Raw genomic sequence first — 16306 nt, forward strand, 5'->3', positions numbered from 1 at the left:
AACAAATAAATCCAATAATAAACAAAGTATTTACCAGTCCTGGGAATCAAATAGGCCTTGAGACCCCTTGAAAGCAGCAAAGCAGTGAAAATTCTCTCACAAACAAACTTACATTAAGATCCTTCCAGGAAAACGAAACTTGTTGCCTTTTGATCAACATTCACGCACACCACATCGCAAACCACTGAAACTACTCTAATTGGATAGATTTGATACTTCACGCGTGGATATAGGGTTTAGGGTTGCCTTCTAACAGGGACAACTTGGATTGATATCTTAGTTGAGTCCGGCTCATAGATATACATAGTTCAACTGAGTAGTTTTACTGTTAAACTATTGTGATTTTTTACCGTTAAAACTGTGTTTGTTATTCCGCAGGTTCAGATTTTTTTCCGGTTGATTAACTGTTCGACATTTAACGAGGATGTCGTGGCAAGCGCAATCAACTCTTATTTTCTAATTTCCAACTATAAACAACTAGTTAGGTAGTTAGAAAAAGACAAAAATGACAAAAGTAAATACGTCTGAATTGAAGGCTTTAGAATTTGAAATCCATAAGCTCATAATCAGGTACCGTAACTACAGAGTAACAAATAACAGCATACCCTGGGCGCTTGGACTACAAAAAACGAATGCAGCCTGCACTTTTTTCTAAAAAAGAGTAACCACGGAACCCCCGACCAGTGGAGCAATAAATTATGGACTGGAAATAAGGCCACCTGCAGCACTGCCAGAAGCTCTCAGGATTGTAGTTACGTTACTACTTTTCGACACTATTAGCAGATTCTAGAACATTTTTGGACAACTCACACACAGTGATATTCTTAACAATAGTATCTAATAATCTATACAGTATTGTTTTTACTTTGGTATTATTACAATTACTATTACCTTCCGACCACAATTATATCCGTTATAAAATGTCGGTCGAACTATAGTACAAGAATTTAAGGCATGCTTATTTGATACCGCCTACTCCGTGTCAAAATAGCGAAAGGAAAAGATCGCAAGTAAACACCTGTAATATAATAATATGACGAAGTTGACGAAATGTTGTTGTTTTCGCGAACTATATCTCCCCGATACAGGCGTTATAAGTATAATTTTGTAATGCTGGACTGGTAATAAATGATAGTACGCTCTCAGGCAGGATAAACATAATTATAGATTTATAGAAACTACATAAATTTTCAGCAAAGAACAGATAAATGTGCTTATCATACAAATATTTTTATCCTAGATGGGACACGAACCCATCACACAAATCCTGATATTGTTGGCTTTTACACCGTTATCCACTGACACCCATACGTGCAGTTAGCAACCCTACAATGAAGTAGGTAGTTTCGCAAGGGAGGGTTTTGTTTACCGTTTACACTCCAACTTGATTTATTACACGCTGAAAAACATCATCATCGTTAATAATATATTGTTTTGAACCACGTGTAATTATATCACGAGAACGTGCATTGTCGCATGAAATCATGAATTATTCAGTGTTTGTTCTTAATCGATTCTATACGATTTGTATATACTAAGCGCAATGTGATTAGTAGCTAAGCTTCTGCCCGAGATTATGTTTGTATAAAAAATCTTCCCGAGGTTAAAAAAAACCTGTAATTATTGATTTTAGCGAAATGTGCAATGGCCATGTCTAATACTAGCTCTTATTGACACCATTCGCGTAGACTAAGGTACCTGCGGGTATTAAGGCCTGTCGGGTAATAAGGCCTAAATAACAAAAAACGTACGAAATACAGTAGTAGACGATCAAGATTACAGTCACACAAGCTCAGAGCGTATACGAGTCGCTGCAAAGTGGCGGACGCACTCTTGCACTTCTCCCCCCGCAAATATCGTCGAAATCATTCAGAAGTGCGGTTCAGCAGCACGAATTATAAAAATTGACTCCAGTAAAACGTAAGTTGTTTAGAAAATATCATATTTACAAACCTGTATTGACTGTCCGCTTATTAATTAACGTATGCTTGTCGTTAGATTACCGTTTTAAGAGACTTGTAGTTATAAAAATTATATTATTATTCTTTTCTGTAAATAGGTGGTTGGCGGATATTAAGGCCTATAAAATTTTACAATGGGCCTTATTATACTCCTATTTTTTTAACTGCTATATAAGTAGGAGCGTGTTTTTAAAATGTTTGTTAGTGGGTAGTATATACGTAGTTTATATTTTCAATTTATTTATTATTGTTTTCAGTGCTTACAGTCACGATGCCTCCCAAACGAGCATTGTGGTCAGAAGGCGATCTGACAAAAAGAAATCACAAAAAAAAATTTATCGGTACGGTCATGCCTGCAAAGAAGATAGAATGGATGATGCAATGAGGCAATGTTCGCGATGCTTCAAGTGGTACCACGAAGAATGTGTCGGTTTGACTGCAGAATATACTGATGATTTTCAATGTCCTGATGGATGCGAATAAGGACAATTTATTTAATTTATTAAGACTACTATGCTTTCTATTGCCTTATGTTAATGATTATTGATGTCAAGAATACTAATTTACTTAGTTTAAGTTGATTTTTGAATAGTTTATAGTATAGGCCTTTTTACCCTACCCTATTATAATAAGGCCTAAAGACAGCATTTTTTTAAAAGTGATATAATGTTTTAGTTTTAAGCTTTAGAAGCTTTTTTTTGTTTAAACTCGGTAGTAATATAAGTACATGACTGATTATTATAAAAACTGGTTGATTATATTGGATATTCTTCATTTTATTACAAATCTCCCTTAGCTAGGCCTTAATACCCGCGGGTACCTTACCTTCTGTAGATGGCTTGTTATAAAACAACATACACCATAACAATATAAACCACGGGCAAAAGTAAGTATGTACTTATATACATTATTAGATCACGCCTGATTTTCCATAAGGGTAGACAGAGACCAGAGAACGCCCCTTGGTACAACCTTTACAAACATCCTTTACTTCAGTCACATCCATACATCTTGTGCTACAGGCTAAAGGACCGCCGGTTATGAGTTCTATGCACCTGACGTTTTTGTAAAGTAGTAGGTATTCATTGTGTATTATTCTGGTACATAAGCTAGAACACAGAAATTTCGGCAGTTTTGGCGTGATAGAGTAACAAACATCCAAATTTTCGCATTTATAACAATACTAGCTGACCCGCGCAACTTCGCTTGCGTCACATAAGAGAGAATGGGTCAAAATTGTCCCCGTTTTTGTAACATTTTTCACCCGTACTCTGCTCCTATTGGTAGTAGCGTGATGATAATAATATATAGCCTATAACCTTCCTCGATAAATGGACTATTTAACACGAAAATAATTTTTCAAATCGGACCAGTAGTTCCTGAGATTAGCGCGTTCAAACAAACAAACAATCAAACAAACAAACAAACTCTTCAGCTTTATAATATTAGTATAGATAAAAGTACTTAGTACAGACTTTTGAGATTGCTTTTTACAAAATCACGGACTCAATATTCGGGCGTAAAATTGTATCCTAGTTAGTGCATCGGCCTATGAACGACTCAAACTTTAACCTCTTAAACTGACAGTCGGGTAAGTCCATTGAAGTCCAAACTATACTGCGAACCCGAAAGTTTGATACTTTGATGTTATATTATGTCTGTAGGCTGGAACTTCAAAAGATGGTTAATTTATTTATAGCTTTACCTCAAAACTAGTTGGAACAACCTTTGACGGTGTACTGATTCCTTATGCTTTGTTTGTTCAGGCTAAACATACATGGTAGTAACTTTGTTAGCAAGTAATCTAGGGTACCTGGTAGTCAGGTATTTATTAGTAGTTCTGTAAGGTCATAAGTATGTTTTAGAACATCTTTTGTATTCTGAGGTAGTCATTAAGTAAAAATATAAAATTAACATTTACAACAATTGGCTAATGTTTCTACTATCAACATGGAAAAAATATCAGCAAGCTACACACTAATACGGTTAATATTACTTTGTTTAATTATAAAAATGGTTCCAGAAATCCTCCTTGCTAGCAATAGTTAAATAGCACTCAAAACAAAAAATGAATAATGTAACGCCATCTATCGCAACCGCTTAACATTACGAAGAATATATTTCGCGTCTCCAAACTTCTTTAGTTAGAGAGAAGAGAAGAGAGAAGAGAATCTTAGAAGATCCAGACGATAATTATTATTATCACAGTTGATCAAATCAAAATAATTAGCTTATTCCTAATATTTTACTAAGTAAAGGACATTTTCATAATTATTGACGAGTTAATTTTAACCATAGAGAAGACAAAAAGCAAAGTTTTTATAAAAAAGTCTTTTAATATTTACACTATACATTATAATAATTTGTATATTACCTATGGGCAAATCAACATAATATTTATCAACTTGTTATAACAATAACAAAGTAAAATGTCTACACGATTTAATAGTTCTAAGTCTGAGACAAAAGTAAAGGTACTATTACATGTATTTATAGTGTTATGAGAATATAATACAGTAAAACGGCTTAGTAAAAAACATAAGCGACGCGAATAAGTTGCCGTGTTTAGTATTTGAAACTCACATAATTACAAACTTGGCTGCAACTGACGACACAAATAAAAACCTAGTTTTACCATTTTAAAAATATTTATCAGATAGCTTATCCAACGGAATTTCGACAGTTTCCGTCAGTTGCTGACTGACTGCTGTATAGGTATTTGATGCTGTCAATACAGGGTATCTAGCACTTAAATATACACTGGCCTTAAATGATCAGGCAGTTTTACTATAAGTACATGTATAACTTTTTAAGAGTTATAATTCAAATAAGGCTTTACATACATAAATACAATTTCAGTTTTAAATGCTATTATCTTCTACTGAACGTATTTACATAAATAACTAGATTTTATAGTATTTATTATTCTAATAAATTATACTATAACAGACCTTTGCAACTTAAATTCCATATTAACTGTTGCAATCCATTTTCAATAACTTATCTCAGTAACAAAATTATACTAAAGCTTAGAAGACATTGACATAACATGGATCTGAACTACTAAACTGTAGTAAATAGATCTATCTCTTGCTGCTGATAGATTATTATTACTGAAAGTGGTTTTAAGTTTATTAATAATTAATTTTATATACAATCATGCCTTTAGCTATAAGTGTAGGCAGAGAACAAACACCACATTTATTTCAACCTTCACTTATATGAAGCACACAAGATTCACAGTTAGCAGATATTTACAATATTTAAATCAGCTGTGACATAAGCTTATTAAGCCGATTTGTTTTTCTGTTTGCTACAGATACAGATAGCTATCAGCATTCATTTTCAAGATACACAGAATTATTAATTGTAATCTCAAAAAAACGTGTCAAGGCTCTCTAATAAGTTGACAGACAATTAGAAACATCTTTTAATCATCAAGTACTGCCATAGCCATCTGCGTAGATATATCATCAGACATATTATTCTCTCTATCAACATCCTGTGTTTGTTCATCCACAGACCACCAACTTTCATCCTCATCCTCTATAAAACAAAGGAACAAGTCATCTTCGTATGTAGGAAAGTAATATTCCGGTTGATCCCACATCTCTTTCCGTAAAACAAAATGCTTCATATCTTTGATATGCTTTTCTAAGTTCTTTGAATCGTCAAACTTTGTTTCGCAACTTAAACACTGTTTTAAATGTACTTGACGTCGAATGTAGTTCACAATTTTGACTTTCTGATAGAAATCCATACTTTCTGTTGCTTTGAAAAATGAAAATTCATGTTGTAATCTCATGTGGTCCAAAATTATGTCGTATTCCGTCTCAGTATGTTCGCACAAGAGACAAGTGATTAACGGACCATTCTCTTCTGTCCATTCAGACCATTCCGGATCACTGTCAACATTAGAATCATTTTCAACATCATTGTTTCTAACAGGAGTATACTTTTTATGTGGTTTGTAATTTTTCTTAGGTTCCTTATCTCCTATATAATGGACAAGAAAGTACTTGTCATATTCTTTATTTTCTGGGTTAATTCTTTTGTGTCCTTTTTTACGCATATGCTCTTTCAATATACTCCGATCTTTGAAATTCCCTTCACAGAAAATACATTGTAAGCTTTCTAATTTTGACTGAATAAGATCAACAAGTTCATCAATGAATATCAAGTTGTCCGGTTTTGCGATATGAAAATTATGTTTTTCATACAAATGGTTAAGGTAATGTGCTCTAGTTGTAGTCGTTTTTTGTCGACAAAAGAGGCATTCTTTGACGAAATTCGTGTCTTCTCTTTCAAACTGGTGTCGTTGTAATAGTTTTTCTAATCGGGACTGTTGTAAGTTTGTACGTAACTCCTTGTCTTCAGGTAAAACGTCACTTAGTAGGAAGTATTCTTCATTTTTGGATTTAGTACCATCTGGTTTGTTATCAAGCAGCAGTGTAGTGCAGAAATAGGGTAGATTGTGATCTGTAATATGTTAACATTATCAATTAATAAATAGTTACCTATATTTTTGATTTGAATATGTTATGTAGATACCTATAATATATTTAGACTCACACACCATACTTAATCTTACTAATTGGTTGTACTTTTTCAACTTGGACTTCACTACTGTTAGATACATTTGATAGTGCCTGTCATTCAAATGATATTATATTATTATATTTTTGTATGTTGTTTCTATGTTACTTACATATAAATGTTGTGCATGTCTATAATTGGCGTGAGCACAAGACTTGGCCTTTACTATAATATTTTTGTATACTTTTGTGTTTATGCTGTTGATATGCCAAATAAATAAATAAATAAATATTGAATCTCCCACCGTCTACACCAAAAGCATCAGTGTTTGTAATCAACACTTATCATAAATTACCTATAGAAGTTAAGTTATCATAAGCTGAACACTGTAATATTAAAAGGCACAATGCAAATGCTTGAAGAATTGAGATAATATGCAATTGGCAATCAAATACACAGCCAAAATGTACACCAGTCAAATTATGACGGCATTAGCTTTGCAGAAAAACAGCACAGGCTAACAATAACTATAAAACATACTAACCTTTAAACCTAAATCCCCAATACCGCAAATACTCCTTCAAATCAGCTATCTGATTGACATCAGCTATTACCAGCCGATGTTCCATATACAAATGTGTGAGTAAACTTTGTTCAGATACAGGTAAAGAGAATGTCTCATCGCACAAAACACAGCCACATTCCGATGCCTCTTGGCTCTTGAAAATCGAAGGATTCTCTTTCCTCTGGTGCAGTGTTAGCGGGCCGAAAAACTCTTTTTCTTTGACCGACATATTAACCTATTAAAAGTACTAATTAAGTTAGCAAGTAAATGCAAAATGTGAGCCTTCTGCTTTATATTTTTGTAAAACTACAGCTGTGTGAAAGAGAAATACCATTTGACGTAACTGACATTTGACGTTTGTCTGACAAGTTTTACGTTCGGAAACTCGTCCAACGCACAATTCGGAATCAAACCATTTAATTAACCCCAGTCGCATTTATTTTTCTCATCGTGGAATTTATTTATTTAATCAAGATACGAGACCCAGGGTGTGGATTAAAAAAATGCTGTTGAAATATAAGCACATAATTTGTTTTGAATGATAAATGGTGTGGTAATGGTGATGATAAATATTTTTTATATCTTTATGGTTTGCGCAAATATCGTTTCGTTATTCTAGATCAGACAGAGAAATTCCGTTTACGTTATTACCCCACGTCGCTCCAATTCAACATTGTGTGTTGGTGTATCGCTAAAAATGTGTCAAAAATTCGTACATAAAGGTGTAGTAAAAAAAGACAAAGTTTTTCATAATTTATGTTTTATTTAATTTACATAAACAAGATTATTGTAACCACTCTATTTACATATACATCAATAGGAACTTATACATTTTATATTACTTAACAAATTACATTATTTAACAAATTGTTACACTTATAGCTTCTGTTATACCTAGCTGAAACAATAATTGCTGGGATCGGTGTTTTTGAATTTTTAATATCCTTGTAAAACTTGACATGACAAAAATTTACATAACTTAGTACTCGACTAGTCCAAGTTTCTCAAAAGAAAAAGTAAGTATTTCTAAACCATTAAACGGGTTAAAAATGTTTCATTTAAAAAAACCGTAGGTATCTCTGCTCAAATCGTAAAAATAGTAAAATATAAATGCCACGAATTAAGTACGTCATTACTTATATTAATATAATAATAATATAAATTAATTAATGCTTTTTAAAAGTAAAATTAATAACGTAGGTACGATACCTAACTTATTACTTTTTTAATTACATAAGTAGTTTAGGTCGTAAGATATCGGCTCTTGCTCTATTTGAATTACCTATTCTCTTTTTTAAATTTTATATGACCTTTAGTACGCGCCATTTCACTATGTGTTTCTGATTATAGTAACAAGATATTGTGAAGAATGCGAAATGTAAAAATGTGATTGAGATGTGCGGGTGACGGTCTACGTATCTACATACTTGGCAAAAACATGTTTAATTTAACTACACGTTACTAACTATGGCAACTCATGGTAGCAATGTTGGTACCTTAACAATCCGCTAGAGGTGCTGTTCAAGTTTTCATACATTTTTTCAACTACAGTGTCTGCGGGAGACTATAATTGCCAACTCATGGTAGAGCTACAGGTCCTACTATTCAGACAACCGTTAAATGGCACGTACGTAAAATTAGGGACATATTTTTATAATCATAATATTTACAAAATTATTAACCTCATCTGTGTATAATTTTACAATACAAATTATTATTTTATTATAAAAATGCGAGATATAATTTTCCAAACAATTGCGGTGCGCTCTCGCATACATTTTACACTATTAATACTGGTATCAAATACATTATGTTGCAAGAAAAAACGTAACAATATTTCTTACTACAAAATAATATATACTCTTTATGTAACTAGACAATTTTCAGGTTTATGATATAATGTGGGAACTTAAGTATAATATTAGATACTCGCATATTAAAGAAAGACTTTTAAAAACCGAAGCAAACTGTAAATGTCATTTATAATGTTTTAACATAATTTTATAGTTGCTAATGTTCAACACTTTATTTAGTTGGAAATGCACTAGGGGCGTTTATTGCGATTCCGGAGCAACTCGATAGCTGCATTTCAATACCGTCTTGGTAGGTTTCAATTACAAAAAAAAAAAAAAAAATACAAAATTATCATTGTTTTACAGTAAAGAACCGAGAGACTGGAAATCGCATTTCAGGCTCCAATTTTGGAGATAGTTTTAAATAGCTTATATTGTACGTTCTTTCTTGCATCACACAATACATAAAACTATTCATCTTTACACGACGCGTTGGTATCCACATACAACATATTGTACGGAACAGAATTGCCTTTGTTCAAAGCCATGACTTGAACTGCATACTTCCTTCCGGCCTTCAGTCCAACGATTTTCTGCACAATTACTCTGGCCCTGAAAAATGGATTATTCAATTCAAGTGCAATTCACATAAAATTATGTAATAGTTTGCTAAACGTATGATGACGTGATAATTGTTTGTTATGTCTGCTTATCTATACCTACCATCCATAAATAAATAAATAAATAAATAAATAAATATTATGGGACAACTCACACACGGTCATTTGATTCCAAACTAAGCAGAGCTTGTACTATGGTAACCAAATAACTGATAAACATACTTATATACTTCTAAATACATACTTATATAGATACATTAACATCCAGGCTCAGAACAAATACTCGTGCTCATCACACAAAGATTTGTCCCAGGTGGGATTCGAACCCACCACACGCGGCGCTATGGTTGTTGCGGCGAGGTGACCGCTTAAACCACTGCGCCAAACGTGCAGTTATATTTTTTATAAATGCGAAGGTCTGTCTGTTTGTCTGTCGTTCTTTTACGACAAAACTGCTGAGTCTGCTGACGCGATATTGGTGGAAGTTAGCACGGAAATAGTTAAATCAATCATAATAAGGCAGGTACCTACTTAAAAAAAGCTTTTACGTGCTTTAAATTTGGGATGGAGTACATTATGAAATTTGTAATGGATGGAAGGGGAGACACGTGAGCCAGCTAAATAGATAATAAGAATTATAATAAACTTACGATTTTTGTGAATGATTGATACATTGTCCTTTAACCAATGATTTTCTTGCTGACCAACATGAATAACTTTCTCCATTGATTTCTCGAGCCACAATACAATATCTGGAAAAAAATATTTAGGTTAAGTAAATATACGTACCTAGGTAGGTACGATAAAATTAACATTTTTGTGAGGACTATTTTATAAATGTACTACTACTGCGTCTGAGAATAGCAAGTAGTCTTTGTGCTGTAGGCAAAATTATCAAAGAGACGTAAGTAAAGAGTATATGAACAAGAGACAGATGGAAACAGTCTTCTTCTAGGTTCAGAAGAAACGATACCTGATAACATCAGTAGCGTTATGTGTGGCCGGCAAGAAGGCTACGTCCACTGACTTGCACGACCTCCTCGGTCGCAGCTCTCGTACATTAGCACCGTCTTCCAGTAATTCAGGTGCTGACACCCCCCAACGAGTGGTTGATGCTGTTATCTGGATATTTAAAATATTTTTTATGAGAACAGGTTTCCCTATCCTATAAAATATTCTTTCCTTACATAAAGTAACTAATTGCCGTCTAAATTAATTGGTATTTATAGTCAGACCGTTGGTATACTAACAAATAAAAAGAATGTAAAGGATGTAGGTTACCTCCATAGCAACAGCATTATCCCTGTCTCTTCTACTCGGCATGACTTTGATGACGTATCTCATTCGGGCTTCTTCGGAACTGGAGTCGAACTGTACCGAGCCTTCGTCACTCGTTTCTTGAATCGAAGACATTGCTATTGGAGCCGGCACGAAGAATTTGGAGTGAGGATCTGTGGATGCAAACGAGATTTGAAAATCAATAATTCACTTAGTAATTGTTCTTTTGGAAAAAAATCTGATGAATCTTACAAGTTAACTATTTTTTAGGGAGCATGCAGGTTTCCTCGGTCTATCTGTATAAAAATGATTGCTATATTTATGAGTTTACATAAAAGATCTGGTAGAAAATACATTTTACAGAAGGGAAACGTTTGACATTTGAGAGTATATGAATTCTTTGTAAAACCTCTCTTTGGTTGACGGACAATCACCTAAAATTATCAACTTAGTAATATTAAACGATTTATTAGTTTTGGATGGAAGAAATTTTACCTATATTTCTGGTCAGATGCAGTCTCTTTCCTCTAACTAAGACCTCGACATCGACGGCACCACCACAGGTAGACACTGACAGCCAGAGACCACCTCCAGGCACGACAGTCGCCTGCAATGAACAGTTTTTTAATGTAGAACACAGAAAATGCATGGAAACAGACAAAAGGCTTTTACTTTCTTATATTTTAGTTTTAATTTATTAATAAAACGAACCCCTTATTCTAAGACGAGCCTAGTGATCATGCCATCAGGGAGATATTTAGTTGTTAATTTATTTATAGTACCATCAAAGTAATAGTGCTTACCTTAAAATAAAACACATTTCTTCCTCTAATATCAACCTTGCTAGGTTGATTCTCTCGAAGTCTTTTAGCCGTGGAGGTCCGAGGACGCACGCTACCCGTAGCGAGTAAAGACCCAGAACGTCGGTCTTTTGCCACTCCGAATACACTTACGTAATAGGTCTGGAAAAGGAAATGTTAGTTTATAGATTTTACGGACTTTATAGAGCCAGAAAGTATTCCAGGTATAATGTATTCAATCTAGTGTCGCAGAAATGAAACAGAAAGTTGCAGGAGATCTAAAATTATACGTAAATAACGTATAGTTTTTGTGAGGTACGAATAGAATTCTAGAACACTTACGGTACTAGGATCCAGGTTTTCAATAAGATGATGCGTTCTGCTTCCAACGCATGCTATTACGGGATCTTCGTCCGTCACTCTGGTACTACGACCTGAAATTATTACATTTGAATTAGTTTTTTCTCCTCTTGATTGAGTTGAGACTGTTGAGAGAGTGAGAGAATCCATGGTACACTGACGACTGACATCATTTTGTTAACTATTGTTAGGCCATCATCATAATCTGATAAATAAAATAAAATAAATAAAAACCTAAAACGGGGTTCTGTTTTGCAATGCTTCTTCTGTGGGCGTGGTTTTGTGCATTCATGTTCTTCTATACCTCTAAGTTCTTTTAAACTTTGTCAATACGCGTCTTGAGTGAGACCCGCTAGCAGCGATCACTAATAATTGCGTCAAACGTGGAGCCACATAATAGCATAATTTTTCGAAAGAGTGAGTAGATAATGATGATGAGATACTTTAATGAAAAAAAATACTCACCAAACTTCTTTCTTCTGAACACAGTATTGAAATTCCCCTCATAGATATTAAAGGTATCGTCCACATTGATCTTATTGTCGACTTCAGTAGACACATCAGTTTGTGTATCATTCTCCCTATCTTTAGTTTCATGGCTCAGTCTATTGGACTTGTTCTCGATTCGGCTGGTTTTGATGTCGTACTGGGCCGCGCAGAGCGAGGTGTAGTTCTTCCTGTGAGACGCTACTACGCAGTATGTGGTTGCTTGAGGGTCGATTGGACTGGAAAAAAAATAGTAACATTGAATAAACAATTATTTAATCATATAATATTTTAAAATGGCAACTTAGAATTTCGGGGTTTTGACCTACTTGCAAATGCTAAGTGTTGCCAGTATTCAGTCAAATATCGTTGTGAAATCGGGCGCGTGTCGCAAATTCATCTTAATTCGCTGAATAAAAGGTATTTATACATACATAATATCACGCCTGTTTTACCTGAAGGCGTAGGCAGAGGTGTATGAATTATGGTATTCATAACTAAAAAAATATTCATGCCATTAGACAGACATGGCCTTCTTTGTTAGTTGATTTAAAGTACGGTCAAACTAGAGCGTATTATTTGAAAACCTAAGTTTGCCGAGGATTAAAAAAATACAAACCTTACCTTACCTTAGTTTTTAGTCAATAATATATTTAAAAGAAACAGAACCTATTCGCTAAACATAAGGAACTGGTTTGAAGCTTACAAACGGGCTATATTTTTACGATAGTCTAAACAGAAATAAATCGTATGGCCCCGAACATTAATCTTGGCAAAAGTCTGTGAGAAAATTGTCCCTTCACTTAACCCCAATGAACTGAGGTGTAAGTGCCAATATATCACGGCTTAATCAACTAACATTGTTAGTAAAGAGTTTAAATAAACTGTGGGAATTACTGAATTGAAGGTTTTATCCTTTTTAGTGAAGCATCTTCCGTAATATTAGGTACATTTTGATTGCAGAAGATGAGATAAATAACGAATTTCGGATTCATAATGAATTCGTTTTATAATGAAGTTAAACTAGTTCAAATATTTTTGTCTTCTGTCTTTCATTTGAAGTGAAAACAAAAATTGTTGAAATCAAAAAACTCATAGGAACAAAAGTAACAATAATTAAATAAATATCACTATCTTATCCAAAACTAATTGGAAGTTAGTCAAAACACTTAAGGAGACGTAAGATTTTCTAAACTGATGGTGATTGCTACGTTATACAACTGAGATACGTAATACGAACGCAGGAAACTGCTGTTCAAAGAAGCAATCGATTGAAAATCCATAATAATAAGTACTAATTCGCAGACCTGTAGCGTGATTCTCTACGATCAGAACCATCGAGTATCGAGAGATTGACATTAAAAATGTACTGCAAAAATAGTTATTACGACGCCCGCTAGAGGCGCTGATCACATTTTCATACAAAATTTCTCGATAGCTAGCCGGTTGTCGAAACTCGATACTAGCAAAGAATCGGGTAACTGAGAATTTGATTTATTAAAAGCTCAAGTTAAGATAGTGAAGCCCATTTTAGTTAGTATTAGAATTTAATTAAAAAACCATTCGTCTCATTAGCGGTATTCTTAAAGTAAAGCACATCTCGTCTTCTAAGGCACTCATACTAAATTATGACGGCGCGAGTCCGTCACCATCTTAAGGAGGAACGTGGAAAAATTCTATTGAATTACTTTAATGGAAGGTGGTTTAGCATCAATAGATGTTTAGAAACAAAAAAGTCGTTAGATCCACACTGGTTTTATGTCGATGTATTAGAACTTGAGTTTATAAAACTTGCTGTTTTGTTAAACAATGTTGACAAACGCAATTCCATAGTACATAGCACATAGGAGTATATGGAATGCGGCTATAATGAAATTCGCTGCTTTTACCGATCTGTAGCGCGATTCTGTACAGACGATACTTTTGAGTAGCGAGACTTTGAGATTTAAAATGTACCGCCAAAATAGTTCCCACGTAGCTCGCTAGAGGCGCTGATCAGATTTTTTGCAAAATTCCTCTATAGCTCGCCGGTTGTCGGTAGTTGATAGTGGTAAAGAATCAAGCTACGCTCTACAGTATGGGATTTCGTTATGTAATTTTGTTTTAAACCATAAAAGTAGCAGTTTGCAAATAGAGATCGAGATTTTGCTCCGTTTGGTTATTTGTGTTTGCGAATTTGTTACCTACGTACTCCAATATGACATAGAAAGAAATGTATTTGAAAACTAATACGTATGGTTAATCAAGCGTAGATTCACCATTATATTAACCAAGGGCTAACACTAATAAAAATTGTATTATTATTTATTACATCTTTTTTTATTATTACATCGAGTTTTTAGAAACATTAATAATTAAAATAATAGGATAGGACAAAGTGCATTCGAATAAAATTTGACTCACAGATAGTTTTTAAACTGAATTATCATAGCCTTTAGCATTTGAAAACAAGATATTATATTTCAGCAATAACTTAGTTTCTCACGAATTCCTTTACTCAAACCATCATAAAATCAATTATTTAACTACACCTAGTGTCACCTAGTATAAATAGATCGTGATAATTAACATGACAGCAGACATTTTAATTAAGACGCGGTGCTAGTTTTTATACAATTCCTAATTAGTCAGACAAGTTTCGTGTTTTTGTCCAAATAATTATGTAAAGTGTGGCTTCATCGTTATGGGTGCTAAACACACCATTATTGAAATGAATGGGTAATTCTATTGGAATACTAGGTACTGTCTACAGCCCGCGACTTCATTCGAAAAGAGAGACGGCTTATTAGCAACACGTAAGTTTAAAAACATCAAAATCCGTAGTGCGATTCCTTACAGTTGATACTTTCGGCTATTAAGACTTTGACAATTAAGATGTACTGCAAAAATAGTTCCTACGGTACTAGCTAGAGGCGCTGATCAGAGTTTCATACAACATAAGTATTTCGATAGCTAGCCGGTTGTAGATACTCGACAGTGGTAGAGAATTGCTACGATTCAACAGTTTTTGTGCGTAAAAGAATAACAACTAACATCCTCAGAAATTTTAGCGGTTATGAATCAGTTCATTTGTGACTTTGGAATAATATAAAATAGCTTTTAGGGCAATTTCATTAAGTTTTGCAGTTGTTTTTTGAAAGACAGGTGATTTTTTTGGTATGATTCATCTCCATGTCCTTAATTCCATTCTAAGCAGCGTCGATATGAAATCAAAACAGCAGTTTTTATGTGTCGTTTACAGACGGACAGAACCGCGCCTCACCTATCACGAAAGATAATAAATTCTATATTAACTTGACTACGTTACACAAGTCATATGTTGTCCAGTTTTCTAATAACTAGCTAACAAGTAATAAACCAAGTATGTGCCTTCTAACTGAATTAAAGGTTGGTTAATCTAGCACTATGTCATATAGACTAGACTTGAATCAGAGGTTACATAGTAAATTGGAGTTCGGTATATACGGCTATATTTTTAAATATGTAAGCTTTTTATTCTGTGTTACATCTTTCTAGAAGCCTTTGGTTTTCCTCTCTCTTAGGTGATCAATAATATCTATAGGTGAATCATAGAGACGTACTTTTTAACGTGGACTTGAAAATTTTCGCCTTTAGTTACCATATTACCTACCGTTATATTATGTAGATAGGTTCTTCTAATAATTTCTTAATTATGTCTACTAAATATACATTTGTAAAAAAATAAAAAAAACTACTAAACTAACTTATAAAAATGGAAGCCCGTTTATCTTTTGTTTAGCCCGTTCGTTTTCACAGTTAAACGGCTATATTCATTTAAAAGTTAAAGACATGAAGATAAAGACAAGGAGTTATTTAATCAGAGGAACTCAAACTTTTTTTTAAAAGGTAGTGTCTCGCTTAAATTTTGTCAAAAAGGACGATAGTT

The 16306-nt window shown here is 33.8% G+C and overlaps 2 protein-coding genes across 2 annotated transcripts in view; both read right to left on the reverse strand.

The window, feature by feature from the left end:
• Positions 1 to 4283: 4283 nt before the first annotated feature.
• Positions 4284 to 7409, reverse strand: LOC142979519 (zinc finger protein 277). Its single transcript, XM_076124466.1, has 2 exons — positions 7042 to 7409; positions 4284 to 6440 (listed from the first exon to the last, which is right to left on the reverse strand). The coding sequence occupies exons 1-2, from the start codon at positions 7289 to 7291 to the stop codon at positions 5392 to 5394; spliced, it is 1299 nt and encodes a 432-aa protein (XP_075980581.1). The 5' UTR covers positions 7292 to 7409; the 3' UTR covers positions 4284 to 5391.
• A 417-nt stretch (positions 7410 to 7826) lies between these two features.
• Positions 7827 to 16306, reverse strand: part of nord (neuron derived neurotrophic factor nord) — a 31306-nt gene continuing 22826 nt past the window's right edge. Inside the window, exons 6-13 of the mRNA XM_076124196.1 lie at positions 12379 to 12638; positions 11896 to 11987; positions 11557 to 11715; positions 11249 to 11360; positions 10757 to 10926; positions 10449 to 10597; positions 10126 to 10227; positions 7827 to 9467 (exon numbers count right to left, since the gene is read on the reverse strand). Coding sequence (XP_075980311.1) covers positions 9326 to 9467; positions 10126 to 10227; positions 10449 to 10597; positions 10757 to 10926; positions 11249 to 11360; positions 11557 to 11715; positions 11896 to 11987; positions 12379 to 12638 — 1186 coding nt within the window. The 3' untranslated portion in view covers positions 7827 to 9325. The remainder of the gene's footprint in view (positions 9468 to 10125; positions 10228 to 10448; positions 10598 to 10756; positions 10927 to 11248; positions 11361 to 11556; positions 11716 to 11895; positions 11988 to 12378; positions 12639 to 16306) is intronic.

The sequence above is a fragment of the Anticarsia gemmatalis genome, chromosome 16 (genome assembly GCF_050436995.1).
Source record: "Anticarsia gemmatalis isolate Benzon Research Colony breed Stoneville strain chromosome 16, ilAntGemm2 primary, whole genome shotgun sequence".
Classification (NCBI taxonomy): Eukaryota; Metazoa; Arthropoda; class Insecta; order Lepidoptera; family Erebidae; genus Anticarsia; species Anticarsia gemmatalis.

What these genes read in the sequence shown, in the direction of transcription:
- LOC142979519 (XM_076124466.1), bottom strand. Translation starts at nt 7,291, where the DNA reads ATGTCGGTCAAAGAAAAAGAGTTTTTCGGCCCGCTAACACTGCACCAG. An exon ending in TTGGGGATTTAGGTTTAAAG is followed by an intron (nt 6,441 to 7,041) that starts GTTAGTATGTTT and finishes AACATATTACAG; the next exon opens with ATCACAATCTACCCTATTTC.